The 24,648-nt window shown below is 35.5% G+C and overlaps 1 protein-coding gene and 1 long non-coding RNA gene across 6 annotated transcripts in view; one reads left to right on the top strand and one right to left on the bottom strand.

Moving 5' to 3' along the window:
- Positions 1–24,648, bottom strand: part of LOC135361615 (uncharacterized) — a 120,849-nt gene that overhangs the window by 26,025 nt on the left and 70,176 nt on the right. The gene's annotated exons all lie outside the window — the stretch shown is intronic.
- TXNDC16 (thioredoxin domain containing 16) overlaps positions 1–24,648 on the top strand; it is a 125,606-nt gene that overhangs the window by 83,918 nt on the left and 17,040 nt on the right. For 4 of the 5 annotated variants that reach the window (XM_054513708.2, XM_064571057.1, XM_054513707.2 and 1 more), the window contains exons 15-20: positions 1,588–1,756; positions 2,092–2,228; positions 10,990–11,074; positions 12,748–12,886; positions 16,812–16,972; positions 19,558–19,748. In XM_054513708.2, coding sequence (XP_054369683.1) covers positions 1,588–1,756; positions 2,092–2,228; positions 10,990–11,074; positions 12,748–12,886; positions 16,812–16,972; positions 19,558–19,748 — 882 coding nt within the window. The remainder of the gene's footprint in view (positions 1–1,587; positions 1,757–2,091; positions 2,229–10,989; positions 11,075–12,747; positions 12,887–16,811; positions 16,973–19,557; positions 19,749–24,648) is intronic. The other variant, XM_064571058.1, reaches the window with a different exon arrangement.

The raw sequence follows: 24,648 nt of genomic DNA, 5'->3' as shown, positions 1-24,648 counted from the left end.
TAAATTTTTAGTAAGTTCTTTATGGGTAGGTAGTATATCTTATACTCAGTTCACTGGACTTGGCATATTGCCTTACATCGTAGAATATTTGGTATTTAATAAATTGTTGAATAAATGAATAAGCTAATAAGGTGGAGTTTAGTGGAAAATGTCTACTAGTGTACAACTTGCTTATATATTAGGGACTTTTGTGAACTTAAATTAATTCTGGAAAGTCAATCCTAAATATAACATGTTCTATGGTAATAAAAACATCAGAGATTTTAAAACTTTTTTCCTCAGTTCATTTCTCAACCACATTTGATCCAACTTTTGATTACTTCATTACCTGAATGAAGAGGTGATTAAGTCTACAGATAATGTGATTACCTAATATATATATATATTTAAAGATTTTTATTTATTTATTTGAGAGAGACACAGTGAGAGAGGGAACACAAGCAGGGGGAGAGAGAAGTAGGCTCCCTGCGGGGCCCGATCCTGGGACCCTGGGATCACGACCTGAGCCGAAGGCAGACACCCAATGACTGAGCCACCCAGGCGCCCCACCTAATATTTAAAAAAAAAAAAAAAAATCAAATCCTCTTACTCTCTTTCAGGTTCTCCTTTGTAGTTGCAATCTACGGAAAGATTTAAGTTTCTTCTTTTAGGTTCCCCAGCCTCATTGGCAAAAAATTAGAAGAAAGAAAAAGGAAGGGGGGAAATATAAACCACAATGAAGGAATAATTGGATAATGTCCCTGAATAATAGAATTATCCCCCCACCCATCCCATTTGTCAATACCAAATGAAAATGGAAACAGATTCCCTTATATTCTTCTCTATTAATGATTGAAAAAAGGCTCCCTGGCCCCTCAATGCAAGGACTCTGAGTTGTATATGTTTGTAGGATAAAAAAAGCAGATAACCAAGCCAAGACTTGATTTCCTTTTTCATTTAGGATGTTCTTTATGAGTAACAATCCTTTTAGTAATTAGATAATCAGATAAAGGGACTGTTTCAGAAGTTCAGGGGGCTTAATGTAGAAATGCATAGTATAGGTAACTATTTTATGTCTACATTGAAGCCCATACTATAACTTTGTAAATTGGGAGAATACTGCAATGCTTCGGGCATTTAGTCCTATAACCTTTCACATTGACTTTATGGAAAAAAGCCACTGTTCATCTAAGATGATGAAGAATATTTTATACTCAGTCACAAGATGGCAGCAAATACCAAGTTTTTATACCTACCTAGTACCTAGTTAGCTGTAGCTAAGAGAATTTTTTTTTTTTTAATCTTTAAATTAGGAACACCATGGGAAATTCCTGCATTGATAAAATATAGGGGATGTAATACTGCAGGCAACTTAGACTCTACTGGCAGACCAGCATGCAAAAGGGACCCACAAATTGAGCAGCAAGGGAGGTGGGGAAATAAGCCAATTGGGGAAGGGGTTGCAAAAATCAGGGGAAGAGTGTCCAGTGGAAGCAGTTCATGCTCATGAGAGGTTAAAATAAGAATGGGCTATAAAAATATTGTCAAGTCTACACAACTGAGTTTTCTACATTAATATTTATAAAGTGTGCGTTTCCTGTTGTTTAGGCACATCCAGTATGCTGCTTACTAGAGTGAACTGTGCAGATTGGCCTGATTTATGTACTAAGCAAAATGTTACTGAATTTCCTGTTGTAAAGATGTATAAGGAAGGCAAGAGCCCGGTGTCTTACCCTGGAATGTTAGGAACTGAAGATCTCCTAAAATTTATCCAGCTGTAAGTATTCAGCTTCTCCCTAAGACTTAAATTTTGGGGTCTGTAAACCTTCTAATTCCTATGCTTTGTTGACACACTTTGAATAGGTTAAGGAGGAATGAATTGAAATAACAGGATAAGGTGAAGAGAGCTTATTCCTTCACTTTGGGGGAAATAGAAATTGTGTTTAATGAGGGTGATTTTTTTTTTATTACACTAGTATTTAGTTGTCTTTATTTTGTCAGATACTTATCCTGTGGAATACAGTGTTTGCCCATGTTAGTAGTATGTTTTATCTTTTTGCAAGCTGAAAAGTATCTTTAAAAATTAATTTTGAATATAGTATATTCATTCAGCAACAGGATTTCATGCCCAGTGAACATAACATCTGTCCAAGAAGCAGAAGAATATTTAAGTGGGGAATTATATAAAGACCTGATCTCCTACTCTAGTGTGTCGGTGCTAGGACTGTTCAGCCCAAACATGACAACAGGTAAGTAGTTAGGTAATAGTTAAAAACTTGATTTTTTAAAAATGAATTAACATCTTTTTCAATTATAGAGAACTCAAATTATAGAATTTTGAAAATAGAGAAATTTGAAGGAAAAATCTAAGATTATCTAGTTGTTAAATTTTGATATAATTCCTTCCCTCTTTTTTCTGTGTACCTATGTATTGCATTTTTATATATATTTTAATGTGATTGGGCTAGTACTGTGTATCTAGGTTAGTATCTTGCTGTTTTTATTTAATATTGTGTGGGTGCGGGGCGCCTGGGTGGCTCAGATGGTTAAGCTTCTGCCTTCGGCTCAGGTCATGATCCCAGGGTCCTGGGATCGAGTCCCGCATCGGGCTCTCTGCTCCTTGGGAGCCTGCTTCTCCCTCTGCCTCTCCTCTCTCTGTCTCTCATGAATAAATAAATAAAAATCTTTAAAAAAAAAAAATAATAATATTGTGTGGGTGCATTTTTTCCCTGATTAATATTCTTCAAAATCATCATGGCTGTATATTTGGATGCATATACCATAATTTATTTAACTCTTTACCAACAAATAACATCTTTTGTTTCCCTTTTTTCTTTTTGCTATAAAGAATATTTTTCTTTATGCGTCTTTGTGTGGGATTTAGGTGATTTAATGGGTGTAGATTCCCAATAGGAGGATAACTTTATGTTTTCTATAAACTGTGTGTTATATGTGTTATTCATTTTTAAAAATGGGGTTTTAGTGCTTGGCTAGTGAATTACTATGAGATTTTTATGTATTAAGGATATTAAGTTCTTGTCATTTTGTTTGTTATTTCCCCCCAGTTTGGTTGTTAGCTTTAATAATTTTATATCTAGCAGTTTAAAATTTGTTTTCAAATGTATTGATTTTGAGATTTATCCGCTGATTTCAGTTATAGAAAATCTCTATTGTCCTTATCAGTTAATAGTCACTTGTATTTTCTTCTTGCTTTAATTTATATTTTCTTACACTAATTTATAGTCTTCTTGCTTTGAATATATTTTTTTTAAAACTGTGATAAAATACATGTAACACAATTTACCATCTTAACGTTTCAGCATATAGTTCACTAGTGTCGAGTATATTTACATTGTTGTGCAGCTAATCTCCAGAACTTTTTCATGTTTCAAAACTGAAACTCTGTTAAACAGCTATTTTCCTGTTTCCCTAGCCCCTGGAAACCTCAATTCTACTTTGTAACTCTATGAGTTTGACTACTCTAGGTACTGCCTATAAGTGGAATCATACAATATTTGTCTTTTATTGGCTGGCTTATTTCACTTAGCACAATGTCCTCAAGGTTCATCCATGTTGTATCATGTGTCAGAATTTCTGTCCTTTTAGGGGCCTCTGGGTGGCACAGTTGGTTAAGCATCTGACTCTTGGTTTCAGCTCAGGTCCTGATCTCAGGGTCTTGAGATCTGGTTCTGAGCTCAGCGAGGCATCTTCCAGAGTTTCTCTCTCTCTCTCTCTCCCTCTGCCCCTCCCTGCACTCGTTCTCATGCTCTCTCTAAAATAAATAAATAAATAAATCTTAAAAAAAAAAAAAGGAATTTCCTTTTATTTTTTTAAATTTTATTTTATTATGTTAGTCACCATACATTACATTATTAGTTTTTGATGTAGTGTTCCATGATTCATTGTTTGCGAATAACACCCAGTGCTCCATTCAATACAAGGCTAAATAATATTACATTGTATGTATGTAACATTTTATTTATCCATTCATCTGTTGATGGACACTTGGGTTGTTTTCACCTCTTGGCTATTGTGCGTAATGCTTCTGTAAACATGGGTGTACAAATATCTCTTCAGGACCCTGCTTTCAGTTCTTTTGGATGTATACCCAAGAAGTGGAATTGCTGGGCCATCTGATGGTCCTATTTTTAATTTTTTGAAGAACCACCATACTGTTTTCCCTAGTGGCTGTATCATTTTATATTCCTACCTGTAGTATACAAGGGTTCTGATTTCTCTACATCCTCACCAACTCTTGTTATTTTCTGGTTTTTTGATAGTAGCCATCCTAATAGGTGTGAAGTTTTGATTTGATCATGGTTTTGATTTTCACTTTCCTAATAAGTAGCGATATTGAACATCTATCTTTTTATGTGCTCCTTGGCCACTTGTATATCTTCTTTGGAGAAATGTCTATTCAAGTCCTATGCTCATTTTTAAATCAGGTTGTTGTTGTTGTTGAGTTGCAGGAATTCTTTATTCTGGAAATTAACCCTTATCATATATATGAATTGCATATATTTTCTTCTGTCCCATAGGATACCTTTCTACTCTGTTGATTTTGTTCTTCAATGTTTTTTTTTTTTCTTTTTTAAGTCTTTATTTAGATATTTTTGTGCATGGTATGAGGTTAGGGGCCAACTTTATTTTGTCTGAATAGTTAACAGTTGTCCTTTTTTTTCCTCTCTTTTTTTGATTCCACCATCACCAATTAAATCCATGTGTGTGTGTGTGTGTATAATCTGTTTAAACATTTTGTTTTATTCACTTTTTAAAAAAATTATTTATTTGACAGAGAGTTAGCAAGAGCAGAAACACAAGCAGGGGGAGTGGGAGAGGGAGAAGCAGGCTTCCCGTGGAGCAGGGAGCCCGATGTGGGGCTCGATCCCAGGACGCTGGGATCATGACCTGAGCTGAAGGCAGATGCTTAACAACTGAGCCACCCAGGTGCCCCTGTTTTATTCACTTTTATCTCCCTGTCAATACCTAATCTATTCGTTTTCTTTTTTTAAGATTTATTTTATTTATTTGAGAGAGCGAGCGAGCATGCAAGCAGGGGGAGGGGCAGAGGAAGAGAGAAACAAGCAGACTCTGCACTGAGCAGGGAGCCCGATGTGGGGCTCGATTATAATACATGTTGAATATATAATTGGGTCAACTCTCTTGTTTGTCTTTTATAAATTTTTTTTATCTTTTTTGGCTTTTGGCTCTTCCAGGTGAACTTTAATCATTTATACATATTGTCTAAACTTATTTGTATTTCTCTTGCTTGTTTTATGCTCCACTAGTGTTTCTTTAGTCTACATGGAGTATGCTTCTTTTGGTTTTATTTTCCCCAGAGCCAGAGATGTTCTTTAAAAAAACAAACAAAAATATTTAAATCCATAAAATTAAAGACCATTTTTAATGATTTTGAGAGACTATGGACTCCAGGAAACAAACTGAGGGTTTCAGAAGGGGGTGGGGTGGGGGGATGGGTTAGCCCAGTGATGGGTATTAAGGAGGGCACGTATTGCAGTGAGTACTGGGTGTTATATCCAAACAATGAATCATAGAACACTACATCAAAAGCTAATGAAGTACTGTATGGTGACTAACATAGCATAATAAAAATCAATAAAATTTTAACACATTTTTTAAAAACCAAAAACAAAAAATTATTTTGACTTCTATAGAAGATGAGGATGCTTTTAATTTCTTCTGTCATCTTTTTCTCTACATGGGCCTCTATAGCCTCATATTATAGACTCAGATTATCATTATTGCTGAACTTTAATATTTTTGCATTATATTTTTCTCTTTCAAAAGTTTCTTGCACTTATTTTTCCAACATTTTATTATGAAAATTTTCAAACATAAAGCAAAGTTGAAAGATTTTATAATGAACATCCATATACCTACCATCTAGATTCTACTATTAACATTTAACTTGTACTTGATTTAGCACATATCTGTGCATCTGTCCATCCTTCCACCCATCAATTAATTCATCTTATTTTTGGTGCATTTCATATTAATGTTTTTTCATTCAGCTTTGATACAGTGCTTATAGCAATTAATTTTACTTTGTTAGTTTTACATAGCATCATAGAGTATAGTGTTCTTTTAATATCACAGCTTCACTATTTTTAGACTATTTTTTTCTAGCTTCATAGGAATGCCTTTCAGTAAGTTGTAAAGGAAGGGTCCATAGGGGTTTTTTTCTAACCAGTTCTATTGCTTAGAATGTTATTCTCTTGCCTTTGCATATGGATGGCTTCTTGAATTGACTGTGTAACACAACCTTTAATGTTTTTTTCGTCACATGTTAGTTGTTTGCATTTATCTAGCAAACCTGCCCCCTTATATTTCTTTCATTTAAGATGAATTTCAAATTCTGAATAAAATTTTTTAAGGATATTTTTCTGGGAAGAGTATCCCCATATCTAGCATCATATCTACAGATAGTGGATACTGTTAACTAATTATTAAGTTTTGCTTTCTACAAATTTCTGTCTAGTAATTGTTCCCCTCTATGTTGTCTTCAAAATTTTTTAAAATAAAAGCCAAAATAACTTGAAAGAAATAATAAGAATGTGAATGTGTGTTCTGTGGCTTCCCATCTTAGAAGGCAAAATCATAGAGGGGATCGCTTTTTCATTTGTATTCTCTTTATGAAAAATTGTGACGTGAATGAGTCTGTGGTTTACTCCTTTGTCTTTGCCTTTCTAATGTTTTTGCTTCTACCCGTTGACTTTGTCTTCAGTCTACGTCAGGTGCCTGGTGCCCTGAGGTTGTCTATTATTTACTCAGGGCTTCCTTCCAAAAAGAATTAAGGTCTTCAGATAACAAAAAGCACAAATATAATAAAATCATTAAAACAAGAATAAGAGTTAAGCTGTAAAAGAGAGGGGGATAATTGTGTAGTATACTTAGAAAACACTGCAGTTGGTCATAAAACTTAACCTTAAGCAATCTGGCAGCAATTGGAAACAGATGAAATTTTTGCCATCTTATCATTATATAATAAATGGCAATATAAAAGTTAGGATGCTGACTCATCCACAGAAAAAACTTTTCCCTGATTGTAAATGCTGAGAGGGATTTTTCATATTTTTTTATATGAGAGATATAGGGAACAGTATATTTTATGATAGTTCTATACAAATGATAAGATTTACACATAATTATCTCTTAACGAAAGTCAAAAGTATAGGGGCACCTGGGTGGCTTGTTAAATGTCTGGTTAAGTGTCTGACTCTTGATTTTGGCTCAGGTCATGATCTCAGGGTTGTGAGATAGAGCCCTGTGTGGGGCTCCGCGCTCAGCAGGGAGTCTGCTTGAGTTTCTCTCTCTCCCACTTCCTTCCCCCCCCCCCCCATTCACGTGCACACGCATGCGCTCCCTATCTCCCTCCCAAATGAATAAATCTTTAAAAAATAAGTCAAAAGTATAATGTTAAACAACATAGAGATTGTTCTGGTATGCCAGAATGATGTAATCTGGATAGGATGCTTTTTTGTTATTTCACTAGATTGATTGTTCTCAGACTTTTCAGTCAGGTATTAGAGTCTCTTCTTTTTTGTTTTTGTTTGTTTTTTGCAGATATTCATATGATAGTTACTGGACTTTCAATGTCTATTGAATGGGAAAATGTATAACAATAAAAGGCTATTATGAATTCACTAACACTTTTATTTACATGTGTATTTTATTCATAAGAGCTAACTACTAACATTTATCAAGCACTTATTTTATATCAGATAGTGATTTATTGTTCATGTAGATGCTAATGATTTACAGATTAATGTGGATTCCATGAGGGCTGAAATGTCTCCTTTGTCCAGTGTTGTATCTGGCAGGTCTCTTGGAAGATACTTATTAATTACAAAGGGGAAAAAAAGTATCTTGTGGGAATAGAATTTAAAGCCCTGTAAATGTCCTGTTTCTCATTATACTTTTGCATTCCAGTTTTAGAATCCATTGCTTGAAAGAGTTATAACTATGATGGTTGCCAAGTGGAAAATTTCTGACTCCCTACCTATTCCTTCTATATACGTACTAATATAGTTCACATACTACTGTACGAGCTTTTCCTTCTCGTTTGATTTTCAGTATAGATGCCTGAGTCCTTAATTTTATTCAATGGGTTATAATTGGTTGCTATCATGCCCCTTCAATCTGACTCCTGTGTCCTTTTGACGTATCTCCATCATTCTTTGGGTATGTCCTTTTGGCACAAAATGTTCCTAGTCCCATTCCTGGAATCAGCCATTTCTCAACCAAGAGTCTAGGTTCCTTTTAGTGGGACATTGAATTTAGAAACCAAAATCTAGTGCTTTTAGTTACTGGAGTGTTCTTGCTTCTCAACTGTTGTTGGTAGAGTTAAAAAATAGATGTATGTGTACTATGTGTATACATGTATGTCTATAAATGTAACGATTCAGTAACATGTGATAGTGGGGGAAAAGCAGTATTGCTAAATTAATGTATTTTATGCAATTAAAACATGTTTATAGTTACACAACTAAGTATTGGAGGTCACCATTAATATTATATCCCAAATATATTGTGATATAAGAATCCTTTTATTTAGATTAACTGATTATTTTCTTATACTTGGGGTTGCAATATATTCTGAAATATGTGGTTTTCACCAAGGAGGAGAGTGTGTCTGGTTTTAAATGTTCAGAGAAAAATTGACAGTCTGGTTTAGTGGAAATGGATATGTATCTAAGGTCTACAGTTTTTATTTATTTATTTAGTTTTTGAGGTCTACAGTTTTAAATGCTTCTGTTGCAGAAGTAACAAGATATATGAACAAGTGGATTTATGAAGAGCCTTTTTAAAAACATATTCATGTGGCTCAGTTGGTTAAGTGTCTGTCTTTGGCTCAGGTCATGATCTTGGGGTCCCGGGATTGAACCCCACATTGGGCTCCCTCTCAGCGGGGAGCCTGTTTCTCCCTTTCCCTCTGCTCCTCTCCCCCACTGATGCATCTCTCTTTCTCAAATAAATAAGTAAAATCTTTTAAAAAAAGGAAACATATGAGGAGAGAGGCTTCTGTATGAGGGAATTATATGGAAGTAGTGTAATTTTCCACTGTTACTTGAAAAGAAGCTGAAATAGATTCCATTATGTCATTGCTTTAGATAATGATCATCAACTACTAACCAGAATTTAGTTCTGTTTTGAGAAATGAAAGTATAGGCACTCAGTCCTAATTGTTTACTTTTCTTCTCTCTCTCTCTTTTTTTTTTTTTGAGGGGGCGGGCAGAGAGGGAGAGAGAGAATCCTAAGCAGGCTCCACGCCCAGGGCTGAACCTGATGGAGGGCTTGATCTCAACTCCAAAATCATGACCTGGGCTGAAATCAAGTTAGATGCTTAACTGACTGAGTCACCCAGGCATCCCTTTGTTTATTTTTCTTACGAATCTTTACTGCTTTGGTATAACACAGGCTGAAGAAAATATTTTCATGGAGTAATAGTTTCTCATTAAATTCATGGTTATAAATGAGCTCTCAATGCTGCCTCCTGGCTGACTGTGCCACTTTAGTAAATTGGCTTTCCTGTAGAATTTCTTAATCTTGTGGAAAGTATGCATCCTTTTTAAAGAACAAAACTTGTGGTTACCAGACGGTAACAGTGCTGATACTCACACCGTGAATACAGTACTGACTGCTTAGGTACAGATCTCTTGGGTTCAGCGTGTCCAGAATACTAGGTGCTTTATGACTCAATTCTTCCATCATTAGTTTTCTGTTTGAATTGCCATGAACCTTCCATGCAGTGAGCTGAGTTATCGTTTGGCCTTCACTTGGCAAGAATACATCATTTTTTAAAAAAGATTTTATTTATTTATTTGACAGAGACAGCGAGAGCAGGAACACAAGCAGGGGGGAGTGGGAGAGGGAGAAGCACCTCCTGCCAAGCAGGGAGCCCAATGCGTGCTCGATCCCAGGACCCTGGGATCATGACCTCAGCCGAATGCAAACGCTTAACAACTAAGCCACCCAGGTGCCCCAAGAATACATCATTTATATAAGTTTACCTCTGTTCTTTTCTCATTAGTCTATGACTGTTTAATTCAGACTTGCTTCTTGGTTATAAAATACACATTAACATGATCCAGAATATACTGTTATTTATGGAAATGTATTCAGAAAGCTCCTGAAATAATTTTTTAATATCTATATCCTAACAAATGAAAAAAGACTGATACACAAATTAATCAAAGTTCAAAAGTAACAAAAACACATTACAGAAAATATGGGAAATATAAAAAGACACAGATCCCTCATAATTGCAGAATCCTAACACAGATACTGTTAAAGGACTAGAATTTCTAGTCTTCTATTTTTTTCTGTGCATATAGACTTCTAGATTTGTGATGATAATGTGTGCATCATTTCACATACTGCTTCTCTTTCCAGGCTATGTATAAGATAGCTGTTTCCATTTACCTTACCTTAGGAGTAAATTAAAAAGCAACAAATATTTATTCAGTAACTCTGTTGAGTTACTGATTAGATGTGCTATGATTAGAGTGCTATAAATTTGATAAATCACATATAGAGTACATTTGTTTAGGGAACCATAATTACATTATATCAATTTACATTTCTGTAGTAATCAAAGGTCATAAAAAGAACACAGATTTGGGCGCCTGGGTGGCTCAGTTGGTTAGGCGACTGCCTTCGGCTCAGGTCACGATCCTGGAGTCCTGGGATCGAGTCCCGCATCGGGCTCCCTGTTTGGCGGGGAGTCTGCTTCTCCCTCTGACCCTCCTCCCTCTCATGCTCTCTGTTTCTCATTCTCTCTCTCTCAAATAAATAAATAAAATCTTAAAAAAAAAAACTTAAAAAAAAAAAGAACACAGATTTATTTTAGAACCGCTAAGTTATATGAGGTCTACCTGTAAATATTTGTCTTTATAATTAATAATAAATTACAACCATTTATAAATGTCAGTTGATCAGCACACATAATTTTAAAGGTTTCAGATTTTTGTCTTGTCTATGTATTTATAGCAAAAGAAGATTTCACTGAAGCAGGAAACTACCTAAAAGGATGTGTTATCACTGGAATTTATTCTGAAGATGATGTTTTGATACTGTAAGTTTGTTGGTCTTCTAATTTTAGAGAGGAAGAAGTTTGCAAAATAATATATTGTTTGTCTTTACACAGTTGATGAAGGAAAATAGGTCAGCAATATAACTAAATTTTTAATTTTCTTCGAAGAAGATCTGGGAAGTACCACCTGGCTATTTAGAATTTTTAGATACTCTTTTGCTTTAGGCTAGAGTCCCCATAGGGAAAACCTTGGATTCATACTATTTCATCTTCCTATAAAAAATTTCCTCTTTTGTTTCTATTACCTGCAGTTTTGGTTCTTTGGAATTATCAAAGTTTTTGGGGGAATTTTACATCTTGAGTGTCTGGGTTTTGATTTGCCACCAAGGTATATGTAAAAATCAGAATTTTCTCATATTTCTACCAGAGTTTTAGGTGATATAACTATACCTGACAGTTCTACCTAATTTTAAGTTATTGCAAACATATACTAAATCAGTGCTTTTTTTTACCCACATTAGTTGCTTTATTTGTAGAATGTAGGACTCTTGTGAACTACCAGATAGTTGCTTCAGAATGAAGGACTGAACTGAAAATTTGGAGATTATTAATGCATAAACAATACATACAGTAATACATGTACATCACATTCTGCATTAATGGCTTATTTTCAGGTGCAAGTGGAGTTGGTAAGTCCCAATAATTTGTCTTGCTTACCTCCTGACTGTAATATTCCTATTGTGATTTCTGGGCTTACATCTTTCATCCTGAACACTGGTGACATATGCTCTTCATGATTAAGCTCCATTTCTATCCATGAAATCATACTGAACTCCAGATCTTTAGAAAGTATGAGACCTGTTCACCTGACACATGGACAGTCACCTACTATCTTCTACTCTGCTGTCATGGTGCATTTAGCTGTGGTCAGCTAATCAATTAAGAGAGTCTTTCAGGTAATTTGAAGACTGGACCCTCTACTAATGCTTTTAGTATTATAACATCTATACTTTGTTTTAGCATTAGTTGAGATTTTACATGATATAAATGTGACTACCTCACGGGTCATTTCACACCAAGCATTTTTTTCCTATTTAATTTAGTGATTTCCCTTTCTCGTTAGCATACGTAGTGGTAAGAAGGAGCAGATTTGGGCTCGGTTACAGTGGAGAGAGCATAGACTTTTTATCTGGGGCACCTTGCTTTGAATTCTGTCTCTGCCATTTATCACTCTCTGAGTCCTGGTTTCCTCATCTATCAAATGCAGGTGATAGTGGCCTCATTATACGGCCATTCTGAGGGTTAAATAAAAACGAAAGTACCTGAAAGAGTGCCTGGAAAATGATAGGTTTCTAGTAAATACTTTTCTCCTTGCTCAGCAGTATGGTGAGCAGTCCAAAAGGGTTGAGAGCCATGCAGTATGTTCCTAATCCTGTTTAGACATTTTCTTGATGGTAAGTTGTCTAGAGGAAAAAAACAAAAAATCTGGCTGTATTATTTTCTGTTGCTTTCTTTTAATCTAGGTTGTCAAGGCTCCTGAACTTCCTCAGCCTTACACAGAAGATAAGTTTGCTGGGAAATTGAGTTCATTTTTTTCTTTAGTGGTAGGGCTTCCTCATTTGCTACTTCCCACCCTGATCGCACGGACTAATTGTTTATGTTTTTGACGACTTGCTGTATTTTATTGGAAATCTTAGTACTGCGTTTCTCCATAGGTCACACAAATACGCTGCAACCCTTCCAGCCCTGGTGCTGGCCAGACACAAAGAAGGCGAAATAGAGAGCATTCCATTAGCTAACTCCCCTGCACAAGACATAGTTCAAATAATAACAGATGCATTACTGGAAACATTTGTGAGTATATTTTGTAATAAGGATGTTATTTAAAATAAAATCGAGACCAGTTAAAAATAGTCTGTTTTAATATGCCATTTTCCAGCTTTTGTTGGCACAGGGCATGACATTTTGTGAGCTGAAGATTCACCAGGTTGCTCTGTGTCATTGTTCAGTCATTATGCGTACAGCTTCTCCAGTCCACTGCCGAAAGTTTACATGTCTTTGGATTATTTTTACTGCTGAGACTAGTGTAGCTGATGGCCAGTTGAAGGAAGTACTTAATCTAGGCTGAAACTTGGTGTATATATATATAAAGCACATGGATTTTGGAGAGTCAGGCTACTCAGCTTCAGATCCTTGCTTGATTGCTTACTGGCTCTTGACTTCTCTCTGCCGCGTGTAAAATGCAGGTGGTCATAGCACCTGCTGCGGAGACTTAATTGTGAAGACTAAGTGAGACATGTGTATGGTGTTCTGTGTCATATTTGGCCCGTGGTGAGTGTTCAACAAATGTTAGCTAGTATTCTTACTTACACAGTTTTGGGACAAAATAGTGTCTTATGAAAAGCCTTTTCCACTGCTTCCTTTGAAAATAGTGAATTCAGGGGCATAACAGTTGTAACCTGCATTTCTCAATTTCAGTTGTTTTTGTATTTATGTTAAACATAGCTAGAATATTGTAAATTTATGCTTTTCTGCATTTCTAAAGTGACATAAGAAGCATTATTATCAGCTATAAATACTAAATGAATATCCTCCTCTTGTTATGTGTCTTGCCATGATGGTCTAAATAACATTACATTTTAGGCTCAGAATAATGGCTGTAGCCTTTATTAAATCTTTTTGTTACCTTGGTTCTGTTCCCTCCCCTCTTCCCATTAAAGTTACAGGCTATAATTAAAATCAGATCATTAATATTTTCAGGATGTAGTTTTCCAAATTATTGAGGTAACATTTTTGTATTTAATGACATGTTATTAAATGAATATTTCCTTAACCATATACATAGTGTAATATTTTTGGAATTATTATAAGCCTTTACCTTCCTTTTCCCAGATAATACAGAGAACTATTAAGAGAAGAAAATTGGAATCAACCATATCCTCTTTGACCAAATTTAAATTGGGGGAAATATTTTCTCAAACAAAAAAAAAAATTCCATGTGTATCTGTGTGATTGTCTTTTTATATTAAGGGATATTTCCATAAAGAAATGAAGATATACATACTTTTTTTTTTAATATCTGTATAATATTCTGTTGCACTAAAAAAGCCACAATTTATTTTCCTGTTGATGAATTTTAAGTTGTCTTTAGTTTTACTCAGGGACCAGCCTTGTGCATAATCTTTGGGTGTTTCCATGATTCCATACTCATGGTAAATGCACAGATTTGAATTGCTAGTCCAAAGGGCATGCACATGTTTAAGGCTGCTGATACTTGTTCCTGTTTTGCATGAGAAGAGATTAGAACATTTTACTCTTTCATCTTTGCTTGACTGATGAATAAAAAATTGGCATCTATTTTTTAAGATTATATTCTTTAAGGCTGAGAAACTTGGGGCAAACTTAACGATCAGAATCTGTTTATAAGTTAAGCGTTGTGGCAGTGTTTCCAGTTTATAGTGTTTTGGTTTACAGCGTTTGACTAAAAACCGAACAGCTATAATAAAAAATTGTTTTGCGTTTAGTTTATGACCTTTCCATAAATTCTAAAACCCTCAAATAGTTATTAAATTTTTTTAAAAGATTTTATTTATTTATTCATGAGAGACAGAGAGAGGGAGAGGGAGAAGCAGGCTCCCTGCTCTGCAGGGAGCCCGATGTGGTACTCGATCCCAGGACTCTGGGATCATGACCTGAGCTAAAGGCAGACACTTAACTGACTGAGCCACCCAGGAGCCCAAGGTGGTTAAATTTCTTAAAGCTGCCCTATGTTGGAGATTTAAGTCTGGAGTATGTAGCAGCCAGCCAGCCAGCCACAAGCTCATCTCCTCATCTGCACTAAGGTGCTAGAAAGACTTTGGTTTCTTCATCTGGATAGGAAGGAGAAATGGGTGAACAGACAGTAAACATTTTTTATATGGCATTCAGTTTTTATTTTAATGAACCTGATGATAAATCAGGCTAGGTAAATAATGCCCAAATCTGAAATACACGATAATTAACTACATAAGCAATGATCTATTCAAGGCTGTCACGTTTAAACATAGTTTAATAGCACTTTGCTCAGATATGTTAATTTCCTTTAATTATGCTTTTATTATGGATAAGTTACAGCCTCTTGTATACTCAGATAGCCAAAGGACACCTTCCTATTACCATGTTTGATGACCTTCTCTGTAAGTAGCAACCAAAACTACTGACAATGCTTTTTCTTTTCAAAATTCTCTGTTCCTCTGGCTTTTGCAATTCAGTCCTCTCCAGATACCTCCTTCAACCCTCTGGCCACTCTAGAATTCCATCTTCAACCTTCAGTCTTTTTCTTCTTTTTGCTCTTCTTTCTTTCGGAAATTTTGTCCATACCCACAATTTCTACCATCAGTATTACCAACTGATGATTCCTAAATCTGAGGTCCTGATCTTTTCCTCCTCAACTCACAGAACTCTTGGTCTTTCTTCCCTGAAATGCCTGTCACCGGTCTGTCTTTTCACAGATTCGTATTCGAGTTAGCTTTCTAAAACAGGCATAACCATGCCGCTCATTTGATACAAGATCTTCTCAGTATTTCTGAGAGCTAGAACACCTATCAAGGTATTTTCCCATCTGGTCTTACAGCCACATTTGCCTCTTGCATGCCTCACTGTTCCCAGATGGCATGAATGCTCTCACAGCTCTCTGCCTATCCCCATGATGCTCCCTATATCGGGAATCCCGGCTCTAGCACATACCTTCTTCTGTCAAGATCTTATTTCTTGCCCAAGGTCAGATTAAATATCACTTCCTAAAATCATCCATGAGCTCCCATACTTTGGTTTTTTTTAGCTTAATTTTGTTGTCCTACATTAAATTTTCTTGGCTCACAGCAGTTTGTCTACCTGTCTCCTCCTTGAGAGTAGGAGCGCTTTAAGGGCAGGGAGAGTATCTTCCTTCTTTCTGATTCAGTGCCCAGCATTAACATTTTGAACTTTGTAGTGGTGGCTCCATCTCCCCTCGTTTCAGATCTGTTCAGAGTGAGGAGATCTGCCGGCCTGATGAGGTCTATCAATTTTAGGAAGGGGATATAACTTGTGTAGAAGATTAAGGATGAAAATTAACATAAGAAGACAACATAGGGAAATTTGGAAAGAGGGGATCTAAGATTTAAGTCATGAAAGTGGATTAAAAACCTGAGAAGAGGATTTCGAGTGTGAAAGAGAAAGAATTAGAAGAAAAATGAGAATTGGCAGAGGAAGGTGGCTTTGAGAACTAAATAAGGAAAAGTACATACTGGAGTTTGGTATTTGGGCTTAAACTGAAAAGAAATGAGACTGATATTTTTATTTGTTTAAACATGTTTTGATTATATTAATTATGCTAAAATCATAAATATTGAAACAAAATAAGATTTTTATTTTAAATAATCATAGATGTTGAAGGATTATATCTTTAGAGCTCAGCATTTTTTCCCCAAAAATTTTATGTTAGATACAATAAGAGTTTTGTTTGTCATATGTGTGTTGTCTAATCTGGTCCAGATTTTAGCATAAGAAATTATTAGAAGTGGTACATCCTTGTAAAACAGGGAACTTGTTTATCTTCAAATTAGCTTTATTTTGGAAATAACTAAGATAAAGTGAGCTTAAATAAAAAGCTCTTGATATTTATAGTTATTAGTCAGTATTACAAAATCTCCACTTAAAATATGTTTGAATTACATTTTAGAAACTAAAATTGCATGAGTGATTTGAACGCTATTTTCTATTTTATCTCATCATTCTCCATGTTTGTTTGTTTTTTTAACAGCCAGAAATCACTGTGGAAAATCTTCCCATTTATTTAAGACTTCAGAAACCATTATTTATTTTATTCAGTGACGGCAGCATAAATCCTCAGTATAAAAAAGCAATATTGACGCTGGTAAATGAGAAACACTTGGATTCACTTACCCCTTGCTGGTTAAATCTGTAAGTATATTTTTATTACACTTGGATTCACTTACCCCTTGCTGGTTAAATCTGTAAGTATATTTTTATTTTTTAATATGTAAAAGGGAAGAAACTATAATGATTACATTTTCATTAGGAAATGAAACTTTTTTTTTTTTTTTTTTGAGAGAGAGAGAATGAGAGACAGAGAGCATGAGAGGGAGGAGGGTCAGAGGGAGAAGCAGACTCCCTGCTGAGCAGGGAGCCCGATGCGGGACTCGATCCCAGGACTCCAGGATCATGACCTGAGCCGAAGGCAGTTGCTTAACCAACTGAGCCACCCAGGCGCCCCAGGAAATGAAACTTTCTAACTATGTCTTTGGAGTTAATATTATGGGACCAGTGTATAAGTTATGATAGTTTAGTAACTAAACTTCCTCATGGTCTAAGATGACCTTGTTTTAGATTGAATTCTGTTCTACAATAAATTTTTTATTTTGCTGAATGTTATTTTTTTTTCAGGGGTATATAGGTATAATTGACAAAATTGTAAGATATTTAAAGTGTACATTGTGGTGATTTGATACATGTATACATTGTGGAAGGATTCTTCCATGTAATTAACATATTCATTACCTCACATTATATATATATATATATATAGGGAGGGAGTAAGAACATTTAAGTTCTACTCTCTTAGCAAATTTCAGTTATATAGTGTTCACAACTACAGTCACCATGTTATACGTTAGATCCTCAGACCTTATTTATTCATCTTACAGCTGAAAGTTTCTTTCCTTTTCCCAATCTCTTCCTATTTCCCCCAACACTGAGTCCCGGGCAACCACTTTTCTACTCTGGTTCTGTGAGTTTGACTTTTTGATTTTTCACATAAGTGATACCATGTAGTATTTGTCTTTCGCTGTCTGGCTTATTTCACTTGGCCTAATGCCCTCAGAGTCCATCCATGTTGTAGCAAAGAGCAGGATTTTCTTCTTTCTCATGACTGAATAATAATATTCCATTGTATATGTACCACATCTTAGGTTGTTTCCGTATTTGGCTATTGCAAATAATGCTGCAATAAACACGGGAGTGCATATATCTCTTCACTGTCTTGTTTTCATCTCTTTTGGATAAATACCCAGCAGTAGGATTGCTGGATCGATGGTAGTTCTCTTTCAGTTTTTTGAGGTTGTGGTTGTACCAATTTACATTCTCACCAACAGGGTACAAGGGTTCCCTTTTCTTTACATTTGTTATCTTTTGTCTTTTTGATACTAGTCATTTTAACAGGGTTGAGGTGGTATCTCATTGTGGTTTTGTTTTGCATTCTCTAATTTCCCTAGTGATGTGGAACATCTTTTCTTGTGTCTGTTGGCCATATGTGTCGTCTTTGTAAAAATGTCTATTCAGTTCCTCTGCCAATTTTTAAATTGGATTGTTTGTATTCTTTGCTGTTATGTGTGTTCTTTAGTTATTTTGGATATAAACCCCTTATCAGATAGATGATTTGCAAATATTTTCTCTCATTCCAAAAGTTGCCTTTTCATTTAGTTGATGGTTTCCTTTGCTATGCAGAAGCTTTTCAATTTGATGTAGTCCACTTATTTTTTATTTATGTTACCTTTTCCTTTTGGTGTCATACAAATTTTAAGAAGTAGTAATTTTTTTAATTTTAAAAGTAATTGATATCCATTGAAGCAAATACAGAAAAATAAACATTGTGATATTTTGGCATTTTTCTTCAGTTCCTTTTTCTGCACTTTTATATTTTTAAAATGCAGCCTAAAATGTTACAGATAATTTTCAGTGCATTCACCAACAATATTTTCTGTTAGGTTTTCTAGATGTATGGCTTGTGTTACATTTAATGTCTGTGAACACAGTTCACATAAATACTATCTATTGTTCAAATTCATCAAATGAAGACATTTTTAATTCATTTGAAAAATTACAAGAATGAGGCAATGTACATTTTTTTTTTTTCCCATGAAGAGTTCACCAACAGTACAACATACTGCTTAAGACAAAATTTTCCCAGGGCTTTGTAGGTATCTCAGAGTAAAACAGTATTTTCCATAGTGTGGAATGTGCTGTTTTAGGAAACCTAGGTATCTTAAAAGTTATGGTTTCTGTGTATGACCAAAACTTTTAAAAAATGTTTTTAATTTGAAATTAACCCCTTCTCTTTGTTCCTGAGGAAAAACAACTTTATTTGGAGAAGAAGTATTTATTATAAATATTTTATATTTTGTAACCATTTAATTTTTAAGTTGACATGTGATCAGATACTTGGCTCAGCTTTGGAAGGAACCTGTTGATTATATCAAACCCAAATTGACAGATCTTTGAACTATAACTGGTTTTCGTGAAAATAGTCATTGACTGCCTTTTTTTTTTTTTTGCCCTAAGAGAAACACAGTGCCCACATTAAAAGAAACTCATTAAGAATCTGATTACTAATAACATAGTTATAGACCTCTTGGTTTTTAAGATCTCTTTTTATAAAATAAACTTAATGACATGATACTATATTTAAAGTTTAATGTTCCACAACCTTTTATTTTCATAATTTTGTTAGAGAGAGAAATATTAACGTGTTCAGTTGCTCCCTTTTGCAGAAAGAATACTCCTGTGGGAAGAGGAATCTTGGAGGCATATTTTGATGCTCTGCCTCCCCTTCCTCTTCTTGTTATGGTCAATCTGCATTCAGGTGGCCAAGTATTTGCATTTCCTTCAGACCAGGCTATCACTGAACAAAACCTTTTATTGTGGCTGAAGAAACTGGAAGCAGGACTTGAGAGTCACATCAGTAAGTTTCCTGTTTTAATACGCGCAGTTATGTGTTTTCATAGATTTTTAAACTTGAATTATAGCTAATACATGCTAGAATGAGTTGAATTGTAATGTTTATATCTTAAATATTAATATGTTATAGCATTGTCCATGGAACAATCTTCTCTGTGGTAAGTATTTATTACCCCCGAGAAAATAAGTACCATTACATTTTATTAAATTTAATGACAGTAATAACATTTATTGAATGCTGAATAGGTGTCTAGCACAATGCTAAATGATTCACATGTGTTAACTCATTTAATTCTCCTAAGAGTCATAGGAAGTATTGTTACCTGTAGAAGAGTTAGGTAACTAGTTCAAAGTTAAATAACCAGTAAATAAGGAAGCTTGGATTCCAACCTGCATCTCTTTTACTCCAGAGCCAGAATTTTGAACCATAACAAAATTTATGATGCTGGCTTATGATATGTCATAGTCTCTACTTTTCTAAAACATATGAGAATTTATATCTGGTACAGATGTAAATGTTAATTTATGTACAATTGTGGTAACAGGCCTGTTGCTATAATTTAAATAAGAAGTAATAAACTAGATCATTAGTATATTGAGGAAATAGTGTGAAATTTGATGTAATGAAAAATCTCCTGAGATACTAACCAAGGATTTTGTTATTGGATACCAGATGAACTATATTTTGACATTGTTCCATGACAGAGTCCTGAAATAGGGGGTGTGTGTATATAAATATGTATGTGTATATATACACACACACAGTTCTTATGTACAAACTCCAATTCAGTGTTATATTGTCTCTCAGCCAGCTTGCATAGTGTGACTCTATCATTATATTTAATCAGATAGCTAATTTAAGTGTCAATCATTGCAGCACACCTGTTCTTCCCAGGTGGTCTGCTTCATTTCTGTTAAGTTAGGCAGTTTTAACGATGTTTAACTTGCCCATGGATGATATATATTTTTTTAAGATTTTATCTATTTATTTGAGAGCGAGAGAATGAGAGAGACAGAGAGCACATGAGAGGGGGGAGGGTCAGAGGGAGAAGCAGGCTCCTCGCTGAGCAGGGAGCCCGATGCGGGACTCGATCCTGGGACTCCGGGATCATGACCTGAGCCGAAGGCAGTTGCTTAACCAACTGAGCCACCCAGGCGCCCCCATGGATGATATTTTTATATTGAAATATAATTCACATACCATAAAATTCATCCTTTTAAAGTGTACAATTCAGTAGTGTTTAGTGTATTCACAAGGTCATGCAACCATTACCACTGTTGAATTCCAGAACATTTCATCACCCCAAAAAGAAACCCCCTACCCATTAGCAGTCACTCTCTCTTCTCCTTCCCTCCACTCCCTGGCAATATACTTTATGTCTTGGTAGATTTACCTATACTAGACAATTTATATAAATGGAATCATATGTGGCCTTTGGATCTGGCTTTTTCACTTAGTATCTAAGTTTTCAAGGATCATTGATGTTAAACATGAATCAATAGTTCATTTCTTTTTATGGATGAGTATTTCATTGTATGGTTATACCACATTTGTTTATCCACCAGTTGGATATTTGGGTTGCCCCCACATTTTGGCTATTATAAATAGTGCTATGAACATTCCTGTACATGGTGTTTTGTTTTTTTTTTTTGTCTGTCCTTACACCAGTACCACACTGTCTTGAATGCTACAGCTTTATAGTTGGCTTTAAATTGGGAAATTTGATCCTCCAACTTTGTTCTTTATTTCCAAGATGATTCTGGCTATTCTGGATGCTGTTAGATGGCATTATTAGGTCTTAATTTTAATATTTTCCTAGGAAATGTGAAAAATAACTATATTGTTTAAGACGTAATCTGGAAGGAGGTCTTTCTGTGTTGTTACCACTCATCTCTGACTCACTCATTCTGGTCACATGGTATAGGGGTCCTTTAAGTTGTAGGTTTTGAGCTCTTGAGACACTCTGTGTTCACTTCTCTATCTGCATTGCTATTTTATAGGCTTGAATGAGGTGTAATCATTTTGTAGTTATGGTGTGACAATTGAAGGAGAGAGAAAGAGCTTCCCAGACAAACAAAAGTTAAAGGAGCTCATCACCAGTAAGCCAGCCTTACAAGAAATGTTAAAGGGAATTATTTAAGTGGAAAAGAAAAGGCCATAACCAGAAGAAGATTATGAAAGAAAAAAATCTCACTGTTAAAAGCAAACATAAAGGGGCGCCTGGGTGGCTCAGTTGGTTAAGCGACTGCCTTCGGCTCAGGTCATGATCCTGGAGTCCCGGGATCGAGTCCCGCATCGGGCTCCCTGCTCGGCAGGGAGTCTGCTTCTCCCTCTGACCCTCCCCCTCTCATGCTCTCTCTCTCTTTCTCGCTCTCAAATAAATAAATAAAATCTTAAAAAAAAAAAAAGCAAACATAAAGATAGTGGATCAGTCACTTATAACTAGTATGAAGATTAAAAGACAAAAGTAGTAAAATCAGCCATCTCTAAATTAATTGATACACAAAATAAAAAGATGTAAAATATGACACCAAAGACAGAAAACTGGGGTGTGGGGGAAATAGTAAAAATGTAGTGCTTTTAGAATGTTTTCAAACTTAAGTGACCATCAACTTAAAATGGACTGCTATATACATAGTTGTGATAACCACAAACCAAAAATCTGTAATAGATACTCAAAAAATTAAGAGAAAGGAATCCAAACATAACACTAAAAGTCATCAAATCACAAGGGAAGAGGACAAGAGAAGGAACATAGAAGGACTACAGAAACAGCCAGAAAACCATTAATAAGGGGTGCCTGGGTGGCTCAGTTGTTAAGCGTCTGCCTTCGGCTCAGGCCCTGATCGAGTCCCACATCGGGCTCCCTGCTCAGCGGGAAGCCTGCTTCTCCCTCTCCCACTGTGTCTCTATCAACTAAATAAATAATATCTTTAAAAAGAAACCATTAATAAAATGGCAATAAATACACACTTATCAATAATTGCTTTAAAGATTTTATTTTTTTTTAAGATTTTATTTATTGGTCAGAGAGAAAGAGAGCCACACAAGCAGAGGGAGCAGCAGGTAGAGGGAGAAGCAGGCTCCCCTCTGAGCAAGGAGCCTGATATGGGACTTGATCCCAGGACCCTGGGATCATGACCTGAGCCAAAGGCAGAGGCTTAGCCAACTGAGCCACCCAGGCATCCCTAAAGATTTTATTTTTAAGTAATTTCCACACCCAACATGGGGCTTGAACTCACAACCCCAAGATCATGAGTCGCATGCTGTACTGACTGAGCCAGCCAGGCACCCCTTATTAATAATTACTTTAAGTATAAGTAGGCTAAATGCGCCAATCAAAAGATGAAATAACAAGACCCATCTATATGCTTCCTACAAGAGACTCACTTCAGACTTAAAGATACATACAGACTAAAAGTGAAAGGATGAGAAAAGATATTTCATGCAAATGGAAATGAAAAGAAAGCTGGGGTAATAATACTTATATCAGGCAATATAAACATTAACAAGAGATAGTGAAGGGCGTAACAATAATAAAGGGATCAATCCAACAAGAAGATACAACAGTTGTAAATATCTAGGCACCCAATATAGGAGCACCTAATTATATAAAGCAAATATTAACAGACATAAAGGGAGGGGTGCCTGGGTGGCTCAGTTGGTTAAGCATCTGCCTTCAGCTCAGGTCATGATCCCAGAGTCCTGGGATTGAGCCCCATATCAGGCTCCCTGCTCAGCACAGGGGGAGGAGAGGGAGGGGGTGCTCTGCTTCTCCCTCTGCCTCTGCCCTTCCCCCTCTGCTCGTATTCTCTCACTTTCTCAAATAAATAAAATCTTAAAAAAAACCAGACATAAAGGGAGAAATTGACAGTAATACAATACTGGTAGGGGACTTTAACACCCCAATACATCAATGGATAGAGAACACCCAGACTGAAAATCAATAGAGAAAACAGTGGCTTTGAATGACATATTAGATCAGATGGACTTAACAGATATATAGAGAACATTTCATCCTAAAACAGCAGAATACACATTCTTTGCAAGTACACATGGAATATTCTCCAGGATAGATCAGAGGTTAGGCCACAAAACAAGTCTCAATAAATTCAAAAAGTTTGAAATCATGCATTTTTCCCCCACTACAATGGTATGGAACTAGAAATTAATTAGAAGAAAAAAGCTGGAGAAAAACCCCACAAACACATAGAGGTTAAACAGCATGTCATTAACCAATGGGTCAACAAAGAAATCAAAGAGGAAATAAAAAAATACCTGCAGACAAATGAAAATGGACACACATCAGTTCAAAATCTTTGGGAGGCAGCAAAAACACTTCTAAGAGGGCAGTCTATAGCAATATAGGCCTCCTTCAAGAAACAAGAAAAATCTCAAACAATCTAACCTTATACCTAAAAGAGCTAGAAAAAGAACAAAGCCCAAAGTTATAGAATGAAGGAACTAATAAAGATTAGAATGGAAATAAATGATTAGAGACTAAAAAAAAAAATCAATGAAACTAAGATTTGGTTCTTTAAAAAGATAAATTGATAGACCTTTATCCAGACTCAAGCAGGAAAGAGGACTCAAATATACTCAGAGATGAAAGAGAAGTTATAACCAACACCACAGAAGTATCAAGGCCTGTAAGAGACTACCGTGAAAAATTATATGCTACAAAATTGTACAAGCTAGAAGAAATGGATACATTCCTAGAAACTTACAAACTTCCAAGACTGAATCAGGAACAAAGTCTGAAAAAAACAATTACTCATACCAATATTGAATCAATAATCAAAAAACTTCCAACAAAAAAAGTCCTAGACCAGAAGGCTTCACAGGTGAATTCTACCAAACATTTAAAGAAGAATTAATATACCATACTCATGGATTGGAAGAA

The sequence above is a fragment of the Mirounga angustirostris genome, unplaced genomic scaffold (assembly GCF_029215605.1).
Source record: "Mirounga angustirostris isolate CCGP_5_RB_7025 unplaced genomic scaffold, mMirAng1.0.hap1 SCAF_9, whole genome shotgun sequence".
Taxonomy (NCBI): Eukaryota; Metazoa; Chordata; class Mammalia; order Carnivora; family Phocidae; genus Mirounga; species Mirounga angustirostris.
This window is presented reverse-complemented; position numbering and strand designations above follow the sequence as displayed.